Source organism: Hyperolius riggenbachi, chromosome 1 (genome assembly GCF_040937935.1).
Source record: "Hyperolius riggenbachi isolate aHypRig1 chromosome 1, aHypRig1.pri, whole genome shotgun sequence".
In the NCBI taxonomy this organism is placed as follows: domain Eukaryota; kingdom Metazoa; phylum Chordata; class Amphibia; order Anura; family Hyperoliidae; genus Hyperolius; species Hyperolius riggenbachi.
Genome location: NC_090646.1, coordinates 357,826,821 through 357,845,997, shown reverse-complemented (window position 1 = coordinate 357,845,997; position 19,177 = coordinate 357,826,821). Strand labels below are relative to the sequence as shown.

The window sequence follows — 19,177 nt, the reverse complement described above, 5'->3', positions numbered from 1 at the left end:
ATTGACTGAAATCAATTGAGTGAGCAAGGCGTGATCGAGGGAATGTTTTAATGCAAGCCTATTTTCTAGGGATAGTATTGCAGTGGCACAGATTTGATAAATGTCCCTAGATACACTGATAATGTATGCCACCTCACTTTACATGCTAGAATATGGAACTCTGCTATTGTTTTCCTGTAATGTTAGGCCTTCCTACTAGTTCCTACGATATCATACCTGGTTTTCAATAACATCAAAATTGTGTTTCTAACTCTGCCATGAGTATGGTTATGAATGTTACCACACAGTGCCACAAGTCCCAGGTATGTTATTTAGTATCACTTCATATTGGTGGATTCAGGGTTTGCCCTGCAATCATTTGCCTAACCCTAACCATCCTTGTTAATGTAAGCCACTTTCCTGACACCTAATACTATTTTCACCTTAAAGAACAAGCGACAGCCATGCTAACCTAGAAATAAAAAACATATATAAGTAGATAAATACTAGTTCTACTTACATAACAGATGTATTGTGCTATCCACGTAATGATTCCTGTGAATTTTATAAAGGAAAAGCAGAAAATTCTAGGCAGTGGCCATCTTGCCAAGCTAATGCTGACATCATATCCTCCCTGACTCTAGTTTTCCCCCCTCCCTTCTCTTGCTCATTGTGTATTCATTAGCTGCCCTCCTCTCAGAGTCTTCAGACACTCCCACAGTGGTGTATACTAGGAACTGCACTGTCTTTTTTTAAACACAAGTGATCAGAGGGTGTTTCTGATAAGCAGCTAGGCAGGGAAATAAATGGAAGAGGAGGAATATATTATAGATAAAAATAACTCCCAGCATTCAACTCTTTGGCACTGTTTGGCAATAGGGCCAGTGCATAAAGTATGTGATAACTCCAAACCATAACAGCAGAAAAAGTTTTGCAAGTTTTGAATGCAGGATTAGCATCTTCATCACTTAATACAATCAGACCAGTTGCTGTTGAAATTTTCCTTCCTGACACCTGAGGCATATCTAGGGTATGGCAGGCATGGCTTGTGCCCTGGGCTACAGATGACTAGAGGCGCAGGACGCAAGCAATGTTCTGCCATTCATCCTGCAGAGTAGCTGTTGTGGTGTAGCCTGAAAATAGAGACATGGGCTGCATTGGATGGGAGGACAAGCTGTCACTGTCTGGTATAGTGTTATTGCAGTTACCAGTATGTGATCCCGGAACTCTTCAAGCCAGTAAGCGTTTCTGCTATGTGGCATCTCTAGACTTCCTCCTTCCAACCCTTCTCATTGTCCATTCATTGAGGATGTGGTTGAGGCACTGAAGGGGTGGGAGACAGTGTAGGGGATTGAGTATCACTAGACACCAGGGAATGCTGCATGGAGGAAGGATGGGGCTATAATTCCTCCGGGAAAGAGATATGGGAATGTTAAAAGTAGCAGCCTATGGTTCTACCTTAGGTTCATACCCAAGACAAACATATTTCTGGTGTCTGAAGAGAAAATTAAGTACTTTGGTTTACACTCAGATCAGTTTATATTCGAGTATATGCAATAACTATACACTGCTCTAACTAAATTGCATATTTTAATGCAATATTTTTATTTGTTTCATGCTTTTTGCAGATGTGTGAAAAAGAAACTAACAATGTAAAAAAATAAAAAAATAAACCGCAACTGCAAACAGGCAGTTACCATTTTTAGAATGATGTCAGCAATAGATGTTACCATGGTTCCTCTGCATAGATCTATACCAACTTCATAAAATGTAGCTGACAATGAGGCAACATTGGAGTAGCATTAGTGTCCCCTGATGCTTCTGTCAGTCACCATTCTCAGGTCCCTCTGTGGCTTTTACCATGTCTATTGCTCTTCCTGGGTATGCACAATAATGTCCTTTCCTATGCAATGCAATGAGCTGGCCCGGGTCAGCTCATTGTAGTAATATAGACACTGCTTGCATGGTCACCAGGGGTGAGAGGACAGGAGAAAGGGAAAAATATCACAGGTAAGAATACCGTACATTATGAAATGTGAAGATTGCTCTCAGCAATAGTGGCCTTCCCTGGAATTGAATATGCAGTGTAAACAATGTGTGGGCAATTCCACTTGTAATTTGTTTGGGTCTAGGAAGTGTCTCTGGCAGGTACAAAACTGCTGTATGTGTACATGATAACTTACTCTGACAACAAAAACATTTGACATTTCTGTCTATAGCCTAGCAACGGGTGCTTGGTACCTGCAAAACTCATTTATATAGCTTATACTGTCCATATTCGCAGGAAAAGTCATATTTCTACAACCAATTGTTGTAGCATTCCTCTTTGTAACTACACAACTTTATTTATCACACTAGCAGGTTATACACACAACATGTATGTTGCTCATATAGGGCACATTATGCTGTTTGAGAAAGGTTATTCCAATATATCACTGTAGTGTACTGTGGGTCAACAATTTGTGCCTCACATGGGACACTACAATTGAAACAGGAAATTTGGGCTTTGCAGTCGTTTGAATGCCCTGTTAATAGTGACTATAAAGGGAAATTTGGGCACCCAAAGCCGCAAAATAAAAATACAAATAACTTGAATAACTTGTATATTGGCAGGTTTTGGACAGGTGGGGGCGGGTGTCTGTGGTTAGAGCTAGGCATTGTTGTAGGGTTGGGTAAGGGTAGGCATCGGGGGAGGGGGGGGGGCTGAGGTTGCTTAGGGTTAGGCATCAGTGAGGGGGGTCACTTAGGCATCGGTGGAGTTAGGGTTATTCGTCGTCAATGGTTAGGATTAGGCATCAGTAGAGGTAGGGCTTGAGAGAGAAGAGGGTTAGGTTTAGCAATAGAAAAATATCAGTAAAATGAACTGATATTTTACTATCGGAATTACCACTGCTCAATAGTTGCTGGATAGTGTGGACAGAGTGGCTGGATAGCTGGCCAGAGTGGCTGGATAGCTGGCCAGAGGGGCTGGATAGTGTAATAGTTAAGGGCTCTGCCTCTGACACAGGAGACCAGGGTTTGAATCTCAGCTCTTTGAGTCCGCCAGGAGAAAAGTGCGATATAAATGTTTTTTGTCTTGTTTTGCCAATAGTAGAATATCGGTAATTTTACATATATTCAACTAGCAGCTATTTCTAGTGCCCAAATTTCAGCGGCGCCCGTTTTGCATGAACGCCACTAGAATGGCTTAAATCTGCCCTGAATAACTGGATTGTATTGGATGGTTCACTACTAATCATGGTCCATACTTACAGTATCTCATCCTTTGTACTACTCCAATCAGTGTGCAATCTTACTTGCAGACATCGGTTTCTGAATCCAATCTTCCCACAGTACCCAGCATTAGATTTACCATAGTATCTTCCGTCTCTCTTGGCAGAGTTTCAGATTAAATAGCGCAGCTGTTTTATACTGTCACCAGTTACCACACACATCTGATGCTGCCTTACTATGTGAGAAATGTGCACAGTCAATGACACGTGCTGCAGTCATATATGAATTAAGACTTCACAGCAGCCTATGAGAAGGACTAGACTGTGACACAGTAAATATTCAGGTGAAAGCGCCACAGATAATGTCTGCAGTGCACTGAAGCTAATCTCTATGCAGAGCAATGCATTCCAAGAACAGTGTCTCTTCATCACTGCCATTAATCTGAGCAGTCCTCCTGGATGTGCATGGTCCTAAAATGTCACTTTGCCAAGGATACTGACAGCAGTGTTTTACAAGTGCCAAGTACTGGTATTCTGATACCAGGGGAATGCGGCAGCAAGTGACATGAGGTCACACGAGAGCATCTATAAATACACATGCATGAATCTTAGCAGGTGACGTGCTGCCCTGTTTAAAGACATACTCTGCTGACCACCCACCTTTCACTCAAACTTTAAACACTGCCTTATTGGAAAATGTTACATTTTTCTACCTCTGTTCCCCACTTACCATGCATAAGGTACATAGAACATATTCAAGATTTAAAAAAGAGGTCTACATTTTATTTCCCGTTGTTCAAACTCTGCATTTCTCCCGCTAATCCAAACTCAGCAGAACTCAGTTAAACTAGCACAGGAAGTGTCCTAATGAGCATTTATCACACAAAAAAAGTAAAAAGAATGGATTTAGGTAAGATGCTGAAAGGTTAGTTTATAAATGCATTTCTGAGACTTGCTACAAAAAGAGACTACGGTAAGAATCGGGGTCAGGCAGAAGGAGAGAGGGCAAGGCTGTTCTGAGGTTTCCTCCTGCCCCGAGGCATACATCATGCTGTGAAATAGGGATGCTCAGGGAGGTGCTGCAGACTGAGTCCATGCAAATTATATGGTAATTTTATGCAGCTTCATGGACCAATCAAATGCATCTGCTGCAGAATTTGATTGGTCTATTTCCAAGCTGCATATACTTGCACAAAATTAGCATAATCTCAGAGATATTAGGATTCCATTGACCATCTTCCCTGGGGAACAGTCAGGAATATCAGGTCTGCCCTCTTCAGAAGGGTGAGGATGGGGGGGGGGGGGGGGGGGAATCGGTAGCGATCATGTGGGGGATAGAGCAGGCCAGGTGCTTGTCAGTCAAGAAAAGGAAGCAGCAGGAGACAGAGCTAGGCAGGCACTTTGGTGGTGGCAGCAATAAGAAGAGGAGGAGCATAAAGTTGCCCATTAACAGTGCAATTTTGTGGCCGATCGTTTCCAATCGCTGTAGTAATCAATCGGCAATGGATGAATTTGCGCAGGCCACTTCGATCGAACTAATGGAATCTATCCGTTTTTTAACTGATCCCATGGAGTCAATTGAATTGGCTAACAGGAGCCTGGCTGTTAATGGGCATGACCGATCATCTCAGATCGATGACTGCGGCAATCGGAAACAATCGATTTGCCACAGAATTGTACCACTAATGACCACTTTTATAGAATAGTCACTATGAGCAGATAAGCGTGCAGCAGTTCAGGGAGCATGACTGACTTACATGGCAGAAAAAGGGCTAGCATAGCCCGCCCACCATCCTGAAGTAATACATTATGGGCATCTCTTTTCGGACACACAGACGTGAGAACCTGTAATTACTTTATGTAATTAGGGGGCCATGCCATATCTGTTAGAGCACTTATCATCATTGCTGAAGTTCTTCACTATATCTATTAAATCTGTGACATATTACAAGGAGAATGTAGCAATATGTAGCTTGCATGACTTCCCTTTCCTGCTATGCAGTGGTACATAATCTCTCATGTATACCAAGTAAAATACTCTACTTTATTGCATTACTTATTCAGAAATGTCACATATCGCAGAAACACATTACTTCCTGAACACGCTTTACTCCTAAGTGCCGCCACTTGCAATTTGTCGTCACATCTGTTGTGTTTTTACCATATACCAAAACAATACCGCTTAAAGAGACACTGAAGCGAAAAAAAGAATATGATATAGTGAATTGGTTGTGTACTATGAATAATTACTAGAAGATTAGCAGCAAAGAAAATATTCTCATATTTTTATTTTCAGGTATATCGTGTTTTTTCTAACATTGCATCATTCTCTAATATGTGCAGATTACACAACACTCAGCATTCAAAATGATTCTTTCAGAACAGTCTGTGAACTAATGACCTCTCCTCTGGCAGAGAAAAAGTAAATAGTTCAGGAACAGTTGAGATAATAAAAGTCAGAAAACAGCCCTCTCCACGACTTTGAAAGTCGTAGAGCTTAATGGCTTTTTTTGCATAGAGATAACAACTGGAGTTTCTTAACTCTTCCTGTACTGGAAACAATTAGACTGATGTATCTGATCCTAATGTTTTATTTCTTAGCTGTACTACACATACAAATCATAATATCATAATTTTTTTTTTCGCTTTAGTGTCTCTTTAAATGGTGAATCTGACATGCAGTGCTTCTCAGCAGCAAATTGCAAAATGGTGTCCTGCTGTTATACAGCGGGATAACTGCAAATCATGGAGCCCCATCATCAAAACCTTTATAGCAGGCGCCCCTTTCTACATTCATACATATAGTAGTCCCTGCAGGGTTATAACAAAAACAGCCGTCACAACCCTCCTTTGCTTCACTACAAATACAACCAACACAACTTATTTTCCTTTCTTTACATTTTTATTGCTATTAATTCCCTACCCCCCAATAACAAGTTCTGACATCATGTCCCCATCTCCATAACACAATAGCCACCATATTCCCCCATAACATGATTGGTCACCTTGAGTTTACACCTTCCCCTTGCAGGGTAACACCGCAGAGGAGTGAATACATTCAGCATTGGGACCATTAGCCCCCCTCTCTTCTCTTGATTGCAACCACCTGCTTGAATCAAGCGACATGTAAGAAGACCAGGATGGAACAACATTATGCAGGAGAACAGAGGCACCAAAAGGATAAAAGGAAGCTAAATGAGCTTAAAAACTAAATTCTTGGTAAATAGAGGAGGTAGTGGTGGACTTACCTCCTCCAAGTAGACACACAACGACTGTAGTAAAGACAGTCAATATATTTTATTTATGAACTCCAAATATGCAACACGTTTCGGAGGTTCGATCCCGCCTCATCAGGCAATAACAACTTAGCAATAGCATATGTGGTCAGTAGAAGAGCCAGGCACCTCTATCCTTTTTTTAGGATGGAACAACAGCACAGGACAGTGGGACTCCAGCACTGAGACCCATATTTTTATTTAACCTATTATTATTTTTATAAAATCTAGGCATCAGGCATATGACTGCAGATTTTTAAAGAGGAACTAGTGAAAATGGTTTTGTTTTTACAATATTTATTTATAAATTATTTAGTCAGTGTTAGCCCATTGTATTTTCTCCCTCATTTACATTCTCAAATTTATCAATGGTGGTGACATCTTTAGAGTTCTATGCACAAGAGGGAGATGCTGCTTGCTTAGCAGTTGAAAACAGCTATTATTTCCCACAATGCTATGAGGTTCGCAGACTGCAAACTGTCAGGGAGGGGTTTCACCACAATATCAGCCATGTCCCTAATGATCTATTAGAGAAAAGGTAAAGATTTCATGCGGAAATAAAAATCTATAAACATTTGAGGCCTCGATGATAGTAAACATGACATGTCTTGTGATGATACTTTCTGAGTTACATTATGCTATGTTCATTATACTGTCTATAATGTTATAATGGTTTCCTCATGGTTACTTTGCAATGCATTCCTGGTCCTCAGTAAAAAACTTTTAGAGTACAAAAAGAAAAAAAAATTCATGCGGGAAAGAGGGGATCAGCTAACGATTGGGATGAAATTCAATCCTGGGTTAAAGTACTTCTTTAATGTTTTCTCTGCTCCCATACAGACAGAATTTGACCAATTGATTTTTTATTAGTTCCCTGATCTCAGAAGTATGGTTCTTCAATACAGTATCTAATAAGTAAAAACAATGTCGATCTTTTTGTTAACCTTCCCTGAATTGTCAGTCATAGAAGTCAGCAGTTTGGTTCTTTCTTCTTAAAGTGGATCCGAGATGAACTTTTACTCATTGCACAATTGTGTTCCTTTCCTATTGTTTATAGGGCATTCCTCAAGCCAAATACTTTTTTGTTTTTGTTTTAATACTCTAATTACCTATAAACTAAACAAGCCCCGCCGAGTTTTTCAGAGAGCCTTGGCAGTAGCAAGGGCTCATGGGAGCTCAGTCTGGGCAGGAGGAGGGGGAGGTATTACTAGCCAGAGATTTCAGAGGCAGAGGGGAGGAGGAGGGGGGATTAGGTTTTCACAGTCTGAGTGCTGATGGTGCAGATAAGCCTGCCTCTGTGTAATGTTTACAAACAACATGGCTGCTGTCATTGTATGACAGGAAGAAATATTCATATTCCATTAAAGCTGTTTGCAGCTAGATTTGCTGTTTAAACCATCTAAGCTGTACATAAGATATACAGACAAGTTACTTGTTATAGTTAGTTTTTCATCTCGGATCCGCTTTAAGATTTCTCAGCTTGAGAAAACTTCCTTGAGTTGGGGGCTTTCAAAACTCCTCTCCTATGTCTGGACCTGCAGGCAATTATTTAGAATGAAGGCATTCATGCTATATTTAGCTTTATCATTTGAATGTGGGCAACAGCAGACACGGGGCAGTGATGTAACTGCTTGTGATGAGACCCAATAAAAGGTCACCATAAACCCCCCTAAAGCTAGGGTCCATCTAGGACACAGTCCCTTTAGTGAGATCTACAAGAAACAATTTACTGCAGTATACTAGTGCAGCTGTATAAGGGTTCCCTACATAACTAGTACATTCATTTGATACATCACATCTGACTAAAACTAAAGTCTGCCTCTATATTGCCAAGCCATACTGAAGGCCATGAAGGTGATATTTTGAAAAGGGGAAAATATGGCCAAAAGGCCAAATTGAAATTGTGGTAGCATCTCCAAAAGGTAATTCAAGGTCCCCATGTTCACCCACTTTAATCTACTAACCAAAATTAATTTAAAGGACATATATAGAGCAGCTTAACTGCAGACCAGTCAGACTGCTTATGCTGACCCCTGTCCACCAAAGTACCTGCAGCGAGTACATAAACATCAAACCTGGATCATGGAGCAATAGAAGAAGATAGCCATGTTTGATGATAATGTATTTTTCATTTGTGGCTTACAAGCTTCCTAGATCTCAACAATTGAGCATTGGTGGGATATGCTACAATCTGGTGGATGTATCACATCTGCAGCTGATTTCTTGAAGTCATATACCACAGGACACTGTCAGAGGTTTTGTGGAGTCCATACCTCAATGGCTATTAGGTGCTCTGGCAGCACAAGTGGGGGCCTACTCAGTATCAAGCAGGTGGTTTCATGCTTTGGCTATCAGTGTATGTTATATGTACACTTATCCTTTCAAGTGAGCCTGTGTCCAAGTGCTCATGGAGTGAGACTCAGGCCTGAGTAGTAAATTGTGTCTGCCCCTTTCTCCATCATAGATGCAGCCATTTGCCAACTGTCACCAATAGCCCACTACGGATTGTGACCGCTGGTCAGTGAGAGCAAGTCACTACTTAGGCCTGAAAGTGGCCACACACCATACAAAATAATTGAAAGCTCAGAAAAAAATTTATTAGAACTGTACATCAAGTAATTGACAATCCATCACACACCATACAATTCTTGATAAAGTTGGTCTAAAATTTCCAACATGTCCAAATTTGATCGGATTTCTCGCTCGAAAACTAAGAAAAGCTCTCGATTTTTTGGGACAACCGATCATGATTATCGAATTGGTGAAAAATAGGATCTTTTAATTGTATGGTGTGTGGCCACCTTGAGTCTTACTCCCTAATTGGTCACAGGCTTATAGAACCCTCATCAAAATGAATGCAGTTCACGATGAGCTTCAGTAAATTACTCAAACTTTAAAAAAAATAACCAAGTTTGTATTTTACTGCAACTGAGAATCCTCATTATGATTTAACTCACAAAATAATCAGTATATTTAATCCTAAATTTTGGAAATGGGGGATTTAGTTTTGGATCTTTAACAAAGTAGTTTATTTTTGCAATTGTTTACTTTCTCAGCAAATGCTTTTACCAAGCTACACATATAAAAAGCACCGGCTGCCAAATAAGCCATTATGTGTAGCCGTGTTATGTTAATTGATTGGAGACATGGGCAGCATGTGAGCGGTGGATTGCTGTGCTCAGAGGGGTGCACACATGCGGAACATGCAATAGACGCTTGTGCCAGCACTTCACACCTTCTTAGCGAGCCTCTGACCTTATAAAATGTAGGAATTTATTAGTGGCGTAGCTAAAAATTATGAGGCCCCATAGCAAAAACATTTTCAAGAGACCCTCAGGATTAGGCACTCTTGAGCATTGCCACCTGACCTTACCCTATGGATATGAGTTGATTTACATTTCTGTGCAATGTACACTGGGTATAGTCCTTGGACTAAGAAACAAAATCAGAGGGTGGAGAAACAAGGAAAGTTAATAGTGAATACATCAAGTACAACCAGGGCCCCTTCTGGTCCAGGGCCCCATAGCAGTTGCTATTGCTGCTATGGCTATAGCTACGCCCTTGGAGTTTATTAACACTTTTTGTCATTACTGAATTGTTTATTGTGGACGTGTTCCTTTTAAATGATAAAAATAATGACCCTGATCCATTTACTTGATCCGCCATATGAAGTGTAATTAATCATCATGGCAGGCTATACAGATGGACCGAATATGGCAAAGATCTTGTGACATACTCCTAGTTGCTCCGCATGCATTTTATAAACCTTGTTTCTGACGTAGCACACCGAAATAAAGCAAACTCCTTGTTTCTTTCTTTATTTTTGAAAGGTCGTGCATTTTCCGCTTTTTGTTTTCAGCCACTGCAAAATAATCAGATACCATCTGTGCAATCTTGCGTAGTTTCTTACCACTACAAATGGCTAAAGTTTAGCAGCATATGCCACACTTCTGGCTGGTGTGCGCTGGCAAGTGAGAGTAGGGGTCGCTCTAAAAGCCGTAATACTGTGCACAGAAACATCTCACACCTACAGATGCATAATCCCTGGGATCCAGTGTGGTACGACAAGAATATTGTGATGTGACAGTTTTATGCTGCCAGAGATTCCAGCTGCACCATATACCTTCCCTACAGCCCAAGTCCAACACACATCTAAATACACCATTTGATGGCTTAGTGTTCAGTGTTCATATAAGGCTGCTGCAACTAAAAATCCTCTTTGCATTTGGTCATGTGACCAGAGGCAGCCCAACTGGAGGAGCTAAAGAGAACCTAAAGTCAAAATAGGACTTTTCATTTATGGCCTTGCTACAATCAAGGGCTTGAGAAAAACATGGGGAAGAAAATCTTTTTATTAAGTTTCTTGAAGGCTGCTACTTTATAGAGTTGTTTCCCTGGCCTACAACATAGATGTAATCGAGCTTTGTAAATAGACCAGTCATCAGATAGGACCACTCCTCTCCTCCCTCCCTTCAGTCCACATAGTTCTGCATTTCACCGTCCCCTTCCATACACTGGAAATTTGTAACATTGCACAAAGAAGTTTATACACAACTGACCTATCTATTTTCGCTTTTCTTTATTTTATTGTTTCTAGCCTCGCAAAACAGAAATTTGTTTTCTTAAAACAGAAGGTATTTGTGCTTATTCAGGTTGGAGTAAGCATCTGAGGTGTTAAAGGGAACCTGTAAGGGCCTTAAAGTACCCTTGAACCCTTGTAAAATCTATTAAAATTAAGCCCATGGTGAGCTAGATTACGTTTTTAAACATGTCCTGGCATTACTCATTGTCCTCGGGGTACTCCATGTTCCCGGCCCCTGATCCTGATAGCTCTTGCCCCACCAGGATGTTCCTCCGAGCAGCACAGGTCTATCCTGAAGTGGGTAGGTGCAAGTTTCAAGCTGCACCTGCGCAGTGAAAGAAAGTGCTCATGAAGCGGCCAAGGGCAACGAGCAGCGCCAGGAAACTTCTAAAAAGGTAATATAGCCCAACAAGGGCTTAAGACATATTTCTGTCTTCAGTTCAGGAGTACATTAAATTAAATAAGCTATGTAAATCCCCATGTAGGACAGTGATTAAACTTACATTCAGTGCCATCTGTTACCTCAACCACTGAAGTAAAGTGGAATATCCTCTGGTGTCAAGTGCTGTGCAAATGAGACTATCACTATGATAACATAATACAATACAATACAATACAATAACATTTGTAAAGCGCTTTTCTCCCATAGGACTCAAAGCGCATAGCTGTGTCTCAGATTAATACAGGGTTTCAGGCTGGGTTGTGTTACAGAGGAGATAGTCAGATGTTCATAAATGCCAGACTGAAAAGGTAGGTTTTCAGTTTAGACTTAAATGCTTCCAGGGATGGGGCTGTCCTGATTGGGTGTGGCAGGGAGTTCCAAAGTGTAGGGGCAGCATGACAAAAGGCTCTGTCTCCAAAGGTTTTGAGGTGGACTCTGGGGGTGACCAAGGTGTTACGTCCTTTTGATCTAAGATTGTGGGGGCATGACTAGGGTGCAGTGACCACATCTGCCCCCCTCTGACCAACTGACATCACTCCCTGCCTAACTTTCCCCTTGCCGGCATGAACGGATGTACTGGAGAGAAGAAGGTGGGCATGGAGTGATGCCAAAATGTGTGTAAAGAGGGGCAGGTGTGGCCGCTGAATTCAGGTCCAGATGGTTACATCTGCACAAAGCTTGATACCATAGGATACTACACTATATAATAAACATACCAACATTTTATTAAAACTACTCATACTTCATAGAACCACAGAAGAACTGAAATTAACTTTCTTGGACTTCATGATATTGAGTAAAATTCAGTTATAATTGTTGGGATAACTATCCCTGGTCTCTATGAATCAGAATTAGTAATGCATAGCTCTAGCAGCATAGGTAAACGCAGGGGGGATTACAGCTGAGTCACCAGAATCCCCCCTCAGACCAGGGCAGGTGCAGTGTCTGGGGATGGGCACAGGTTTACAGCATAACTGCAGACATCCTGCAGCTCACAGCACCGTGCTGCTGCCTGCACTATGTGATGCTCCGACCCCTTTCTTTCCCTCCTACAGCTGACTTTGGATGGAGCAGCAGCGTGTGTACAGAGAATGGAGCAGCTCTGGGGAAATTAACAGAGTCAGGTATGAGCACAGCCCTGTGCCCTGCTGTGTGAATGCTTCAATTTCCCCTTCATTAGCCATGTCGGCTGTCCTCATTATCTGTATCCAAACTGCTCCTGACAATCCTGTTGTCGATTCGGACAGATCGAACATTAAGGAAATAAGTGTCAGATCCTGTCAGTTGGTTGGGAAATTGCATTATGTGTACCCAGCATGTTGTTCTACCATATTATTATACTGTATTGTGTGTGGCTGAGGAAGACTTTTCAGGAATCCCCCCCTTGAAAATCCTGGGTTTGCCCCTGAGCAGTAAAGTATAGCCTGTAACAGAGACAGGGAGATGCTCAGTGTGGAGGATTCTGGGTATGCGGAACCTTATGTAACATTAAAAGTAACAATGTATTCAGTGTGCAACTAATGTGTTAGATTAAGGCCCCGTTCACATTACAAACGCGGACGGCCGTGCGTTCAGAAAGCAACGCGTACGAACGCACGCCATCCGCGTTTGTATGCGTTGCGTGGCTGATCCTATTCACTGAAAGTGAATGGGACAGCCGCGCGTTTTTGGAACGCATGCAGTGTGAACATCAGACAGTGCACTCTATGCACTGTCTGATGCCATGCGTGTCGGCCTCCTGCACGCTGTGAACGAGGCCTAATGTAGACTGAAGTCAGTGTCAATGTAATGCAACAGGCTGGGTAAACGTCTGGTGCGTGCAGCCCCTTAACAACAAGGATAAGTTGTGATGCTGAAACAACAAGGAGTGGAGCACTCCTACAGTGTATTACCCTTTTATTCACAATCCCAATAATGCATAAAGTATTGCATGTACAAGAAGCTTATCTCAATCAGAGGCAACTTTCCCATTTGACATCCAGCACAGCCAGGGGTGCCTCTAGTCATTTTGTCACTCCAGGCAAGAAAACCTGTGGCGCCCCCCCACCCACCAAGCCCCCCCCCCCCAGGAAAATAATCATAATGCAGCATCGTTTCACCAGAAAATAATCATAATGCGGCAGTGTTTCATCAGAAAATAATACTAATTATCGTAATTCGGAATCGTAATTCACCAGAAAATAATCGTAATGTGGCAGTGTTTCACCAGAAAATACACTTATTGCAGCAGCAGTTCACCGGAAAATATTTGTAAGGTGGCAGCGTTTCATCAGAAAATACACTTATTGCAGCAGCATTTCACCAGAAATTAATCATAGGGCAGCAGCGTTTCACCAGAAAATAATCGTAATGGGGCAGCGTTGTCAGAAAATAATCGTAATGAGGAAGCGTTTCACCAGAAAATACACGTAATCCGAGCAGAGGGAAAGAGTAGAGAGGGAGAGGCAGCATAAGATGTAAGAGGGGGGTAAAGGAACAGAGAGGGGGAGGGATAGACAGCATAAGATGGAAGAGGGTGCAGAGAAACAGAGGGGAGAGACAGCATAAGATGGAAGAGAGTGCAGAGGAACAGAGAGGGGTAGAGACAGCATAAGATGGAAGAGGGGGCAGAGGAACAGAGAGGGGAGAGGGAGAGACAGCACAGCACTAAAGCACAGGTTTACAGCTTTACCAGCCTACAGCCTAACCAGCTTTCAAAGAAAACTCTAGTATCAAAAGAGCAGGGCACATTCTAGCAGTTATAACAGTACTGGGAGTCTGCACACAGGACAGGAAGTGTTCATAGCAGCCTGCCTGCATACCTTCTCTTCTGCCTGTGCATGCAGCTTATCATCTGGAGCAGAAACTTACCTTCTCCCGGGCTGTGTTTCTGTCTTGTGCGGGGGCGGGGCTCCAACACGGACACATCACATTCTTCTCTCTGTGACTGCATCTGTCCCCTGGCTGTCTCGCTCCAGTGTCTGTGTGCAGCCAGTGACACAGGTGGGGGGGGTCAGACTGTCGGGGGCATAAGCTGGCTGGCCGCTGGCTCCTGGTTTGACTGGCGTGGGGCGGAGTTAAAGGCTGGGCCACACGAGTTAAACACTTTACCTGTGTGGCTACTGAGAAGAAGGGGCCGGCTTTAAAGAAGGAGCCTGGCAGAGAAGAGCAGTATTGATTGCTCTATTGGCTGGGGAGAAGTGGAGGTGGAGGCACTGCTGAGCACATGGTAGCGTGCCGAGCACCTGGGACTGAGTCGGGAGGTAATATAATCTAAAAAAAAACAAAAAACATGGTCACGGTAGCAGCGGCGGGGGAATGCGCCTCACCACCTCATGGCGCCTCACCACCTCATGGCGCCCCAGGCAACCGCCTATACTTGCCTGGTGGGTGAGACACCCCTGAGCACAGCCAACTGGGATGAGCGATCCAAAAATTGCCCATTATGTAGAGCTCCTTTGCTAGCCCACTCTGTGATTTAGCCAACAAGCAGCTTTTACAAGCTTTACCACTGACAGGTACAGGGAAAACTTGCATCTGAAATTGGGGTTAACTCACCACTTCCCCCCAGTCTTTAGGATTACCACCTTGGTAATCTCGGTTGCCTTTTACCCACATGCTTTATGCTGTATTGACAATATAATGCTTTGTGACTGCCTAACAACCATCATTAGGAAGTCTAGCTAAATTAAAATATAATAACCTCCCAAGCTGAATGGAAGAGAGAAAATTCTCTGCTCAAAATTATAGGTTGTGTGAACTGATGAATTACACACTATAAGAAAGAAATCTTCGGAGATCAATGTTCTATTTCAAAAAAACACAATAGCCTTTCAGGCAACAAGGAATGTGCAAAATCCCACAGAATTTACCAGATGTTTATTCACTATTCTGACTCCCCCAAACATATAGAATTACAATGCGATCTGTACAATTAAAACTCTGAAATGGTTCTTAGCAGCCAGTCAAGTCTCAGCTTTCAGGATGTAACAACTCCCCTTCTAAACATAACATCTGGAGTCTGATTGGTTGCTATAAGCAACAAAGACACCCATGTTACCTGTACATGCCTGGAACTGATCATCTGACTTTTAGAATAACAGATTGGCCAGCAAGCTCAGCTGAACCAGAGGTGCTAATAAGGACCTAAAAGCCCTCTTACTACAAAATTATGCAAAACAGAAATTTGCCTTCTTAAAACAGATGGTATTTGTGATTATTCAGGTTGGAGTGAGCATATGATGTCTCCCACAGTGCTTCACTGCTGAATATGCAAATCATCCTTTGTTGTCCCTCAAAGCTAACCACACCTCCAGAACCGCTGGAATGCAATGATGTGTCAGCTTATTCATATAACAGAGCCACAATAATCCAACATACATACAGACCGTTTCGGACTGTTTGATCCTCATCAGTACATACCATGGATTAATCTGGCTCTATGGAGTAGGACTCGAAACACCCAGAGTTACAGATTACCCAGAAAGCTCATGAAGAACCGGAATTCCTGGAAGGGGCTGCTTGTGTTTGTGGTGTGTGGGGGGAGGAGAGGGTGATGGGGGTATAACTCCTGTATATCTGCAAATACGATTCAGGGGACCACTACCTACACTCTGGCTGTATGTAGCTGTTTGCCAGTCCTGGCATACTCCCACTTTTTGAGGACCACTGTGTATCATGCTGAGTGTTGGATGATTCCAATTCTTCTTTATGGGGCTATGTCAATATGCATGCTGCTGAGTGGTGATCAAGTAGCAGAAGCATTCCAGGGCTGGGAGCACACTGCAACTATCTGAAATAGTACAAGTTCCCTGGATGGCAGCTTCAGACCCAAGTGTAACTGACACCTTTACACCTAACTTCCCACTATCCTAAAATAGGATTTTCATGGAGTTCTACTTTAAGAGCCAATCTTATATATCTGTAATGTTTTACCATACATTAGACAACAACACAAGCACTGTGGGCAGCCATTGCCACACAATTTATTCTGGCAATAAGTGGACATTTCCAAAAATTCAAACAGACCAGTTACCTAAACTTTGCTATAATTAGATCTTTACACACACGTACATAGACTATCGATCTTTGCACACACATACATAGTTTACCAATCCTTGCACGCACAGTCTATTGATATTCACACACACATGTAGTCTATTGATCTTTGAACACACATACAGTCTATTGATCTTTGCACACACGTCCAAAGTATATCGATCTTTGCTCACAAATACATAGTCTACAAATCTTTGCACACACACACATATTCTATTGATCTTTGCACACACATACATATTCTATTGATCTTTGCACACACATACATATTCTATTGATCTTTGCACACACATACATATTCTATTGATCTTTGCACACACATACATATTCTATTGATCTTTGCACACAGATACATATTCTATTGATCTTTGCACACACATACACAGTCTATCAATTTTTGCACACACATACATAGTCTATTGATCTTTGCACACACATACATAGTCTATTGATCTTTGCACACACAGTCTATCAATTTTTGCATACATATACACAGTCTATTCATATTCACACACACAGTCTATCAGTTGTCCAAACCAACCAGAAAAGACCATGATCACTGAATAATCATTTGTACCTATGCAGAGGCACCTACCTTTCTAACACATTTTAATTAATAAACCATAGATAAATGATTACATCATATGATCAGTAGTAACATTAACTGTTGAGCAAAACATAAATAGAAAGACAGACGGACAAATTAAGTATCCTGATAAGGTAAAAAGTGAACCAGTGTTTTGCCACGCTAAGCTACCTTCACAAAGTGAGCACAGATAACGTGTTTTGCTGATCTGTTCAGTTTGTGTGAGCTACCTTGTTACATTAAGATAGCTGTAAGGCAAAACTTTCTTTAATACAATAACCCTCAAAGCATGGTGCATAATTTCAATACTATTGCAAATCATCTGCTCCACAAAACCTGATGCCCACCTCTAATACCCTCTGGTGCAGCCTAATGTAAATCCTAGCCCTGACTTGTACTGCCTGGTGCCAACACTATCCACCTCTAATGGTATCTATCCTTGCTCCTGACCTACACATAAAATAGTCAATTCTGACAGTAGCCTATTTTATTGGACTATTCTGCCCATATGAGCTTAGTCAGTTTAAGCTATCTTAACCTATGCACGAGGTATCCTGACCTGACAGGCAGCCTGATTTGATAGGGCACCTGTCAAAACTTTTTACCTGTCATCATCAGTATTGGATACAATCAAGCCCCCAGCATACCAGGACCCTGCATTTTTCAAGCCAGACCGGTCAGCAATTACACTGAGATTGGAGGCATGCACTCCATGTGCTGAAATCTGCATGTCTCATATATAAGGATTAATATAAGGTCTTTTTGTGTCCTCATTTATACCAGGGGACTGGATCTGGCACATTTTTAGTGCCATCACACGTGTCCTGTCGCAGTGTGGGGCGCAGTGAGTGTGATCAGCCAGACGAGCAATGCATACATTATTTCAGCCATATACTTTATAGTGTGACTGTGTGATGTGTCCACAGGGCGATGCATTGCATGCATTCACTTACGCGTTGTCCTTTTCCATGTCTGCCTCTTTCATTGCTTCCCTGTCTCACTTTATCCTCTTCTTCCCTTCCACTCTCTGGCTTCCTCGCCGAAGCCGGATGCTCTCCAAATTTCCTGTAATGTCCCACTTCCCAGACCCGTTAGATTCTGCAGCCACCCCCCTCTGCCCCTTCTCCTTCCAGACACAAAAGGACGGCCAGACACAGCTGCTGCTCCAGCACAGGCTGCTGCTCCGAGCTCACACCGGCTCTGCCTCCTGTTGAAGGAGAACTTTTATTCACTTCCCTCTGGCATCCAAACAGCTCGTGCCACTTATCGCCAAAATAATATCCACACTAGTAAAATCCAGCCTTGCGATTTTGACAAGTCAGTCTGGATTTAGACGCGACTTCCAGTAGCCAGAATGCCTATCAGCGAGTCCTGAAGCCCTTTCTGTGGCTCTTTCCTGGATGTGAGATCCCTTCTCCCTTTGTTCTACTAGGCTGATCAGCTTTCCTTCCTCTTTATAGATGCCCCATCCCATTACATTTCTTCCCGATTTCCGATCCTCACTTTATTTGCAGGCAGATTGCGGACTCGATGTCTCCCTCTGCTGATGGCTAGAATGCAGCTTTCTGATTTCTCTTATCGTGGAATCTCGTGCAGGCTGTTTCTTTGAAAAGTTGCGAAATGCATTGAAGTACCTCCAGAAACAGAGCTGGCTGCGCTGCTTGTTTGGGCTATTGCATAGTATCTAAAAAAAACCAAATTATTGCATGTACAATTTTGTTTTCCTAAAACAGAATTAATTTTCAAGTATCCATCCAGTTTCAGCTAGGTACGCTCATGGGCGTATATAAAAAAAAAGGGGCGTCTGAGAAATATGGGCGCAGGGTGAAGCCACTAGTAGAATATTGGCATTAGGAAGGCAGTAAAGACTTGCAATATTTGTATATGGTGTTGTGAACCAGATGGAGCATCCATGCACTGTATTAAAATGATGCATGCTAGTGAAGTGGACCACTCTAAAATATTGCACTGGACTGGGATGGGATGTGTTTGTTACAATCATAATGACACTGTTATAAAGTCTGGTACACACTTTGGCCTGGTGCACACCAAAAACCGCTAGCA

General features: G+C 42.3%; 1 protein-coding gene across 2 annotated transcripts in view; it reads right to left on the bottom strand.

Annotated features, from left to right (window-relative positions):
• HOMER3 (homer scaffold protein 3) overlaps positions 1-18,580 on the bottom strand; it is a 224,654-nt gene extending 206,074 nt beyond the window's left edge. For both annotated transcript variants that reach the window (XM_068234198.1, XM_068234197.1), the window contains exon 1: positions 18,067-18,580. Coding sequence is in view for 1 of the 2 variants with exons in the window: in XM_068234197.1 (XP_068090298.1) it covers positions 18,067-18,098 (32 nt within the window). In the remaining variant the exon portion in view is untranslated. The remainder of the gene's footprint in view (positions 1-18,066) is intronic.
• Positions 18,581-19,177: the final 597 nt, after the last annotated feature.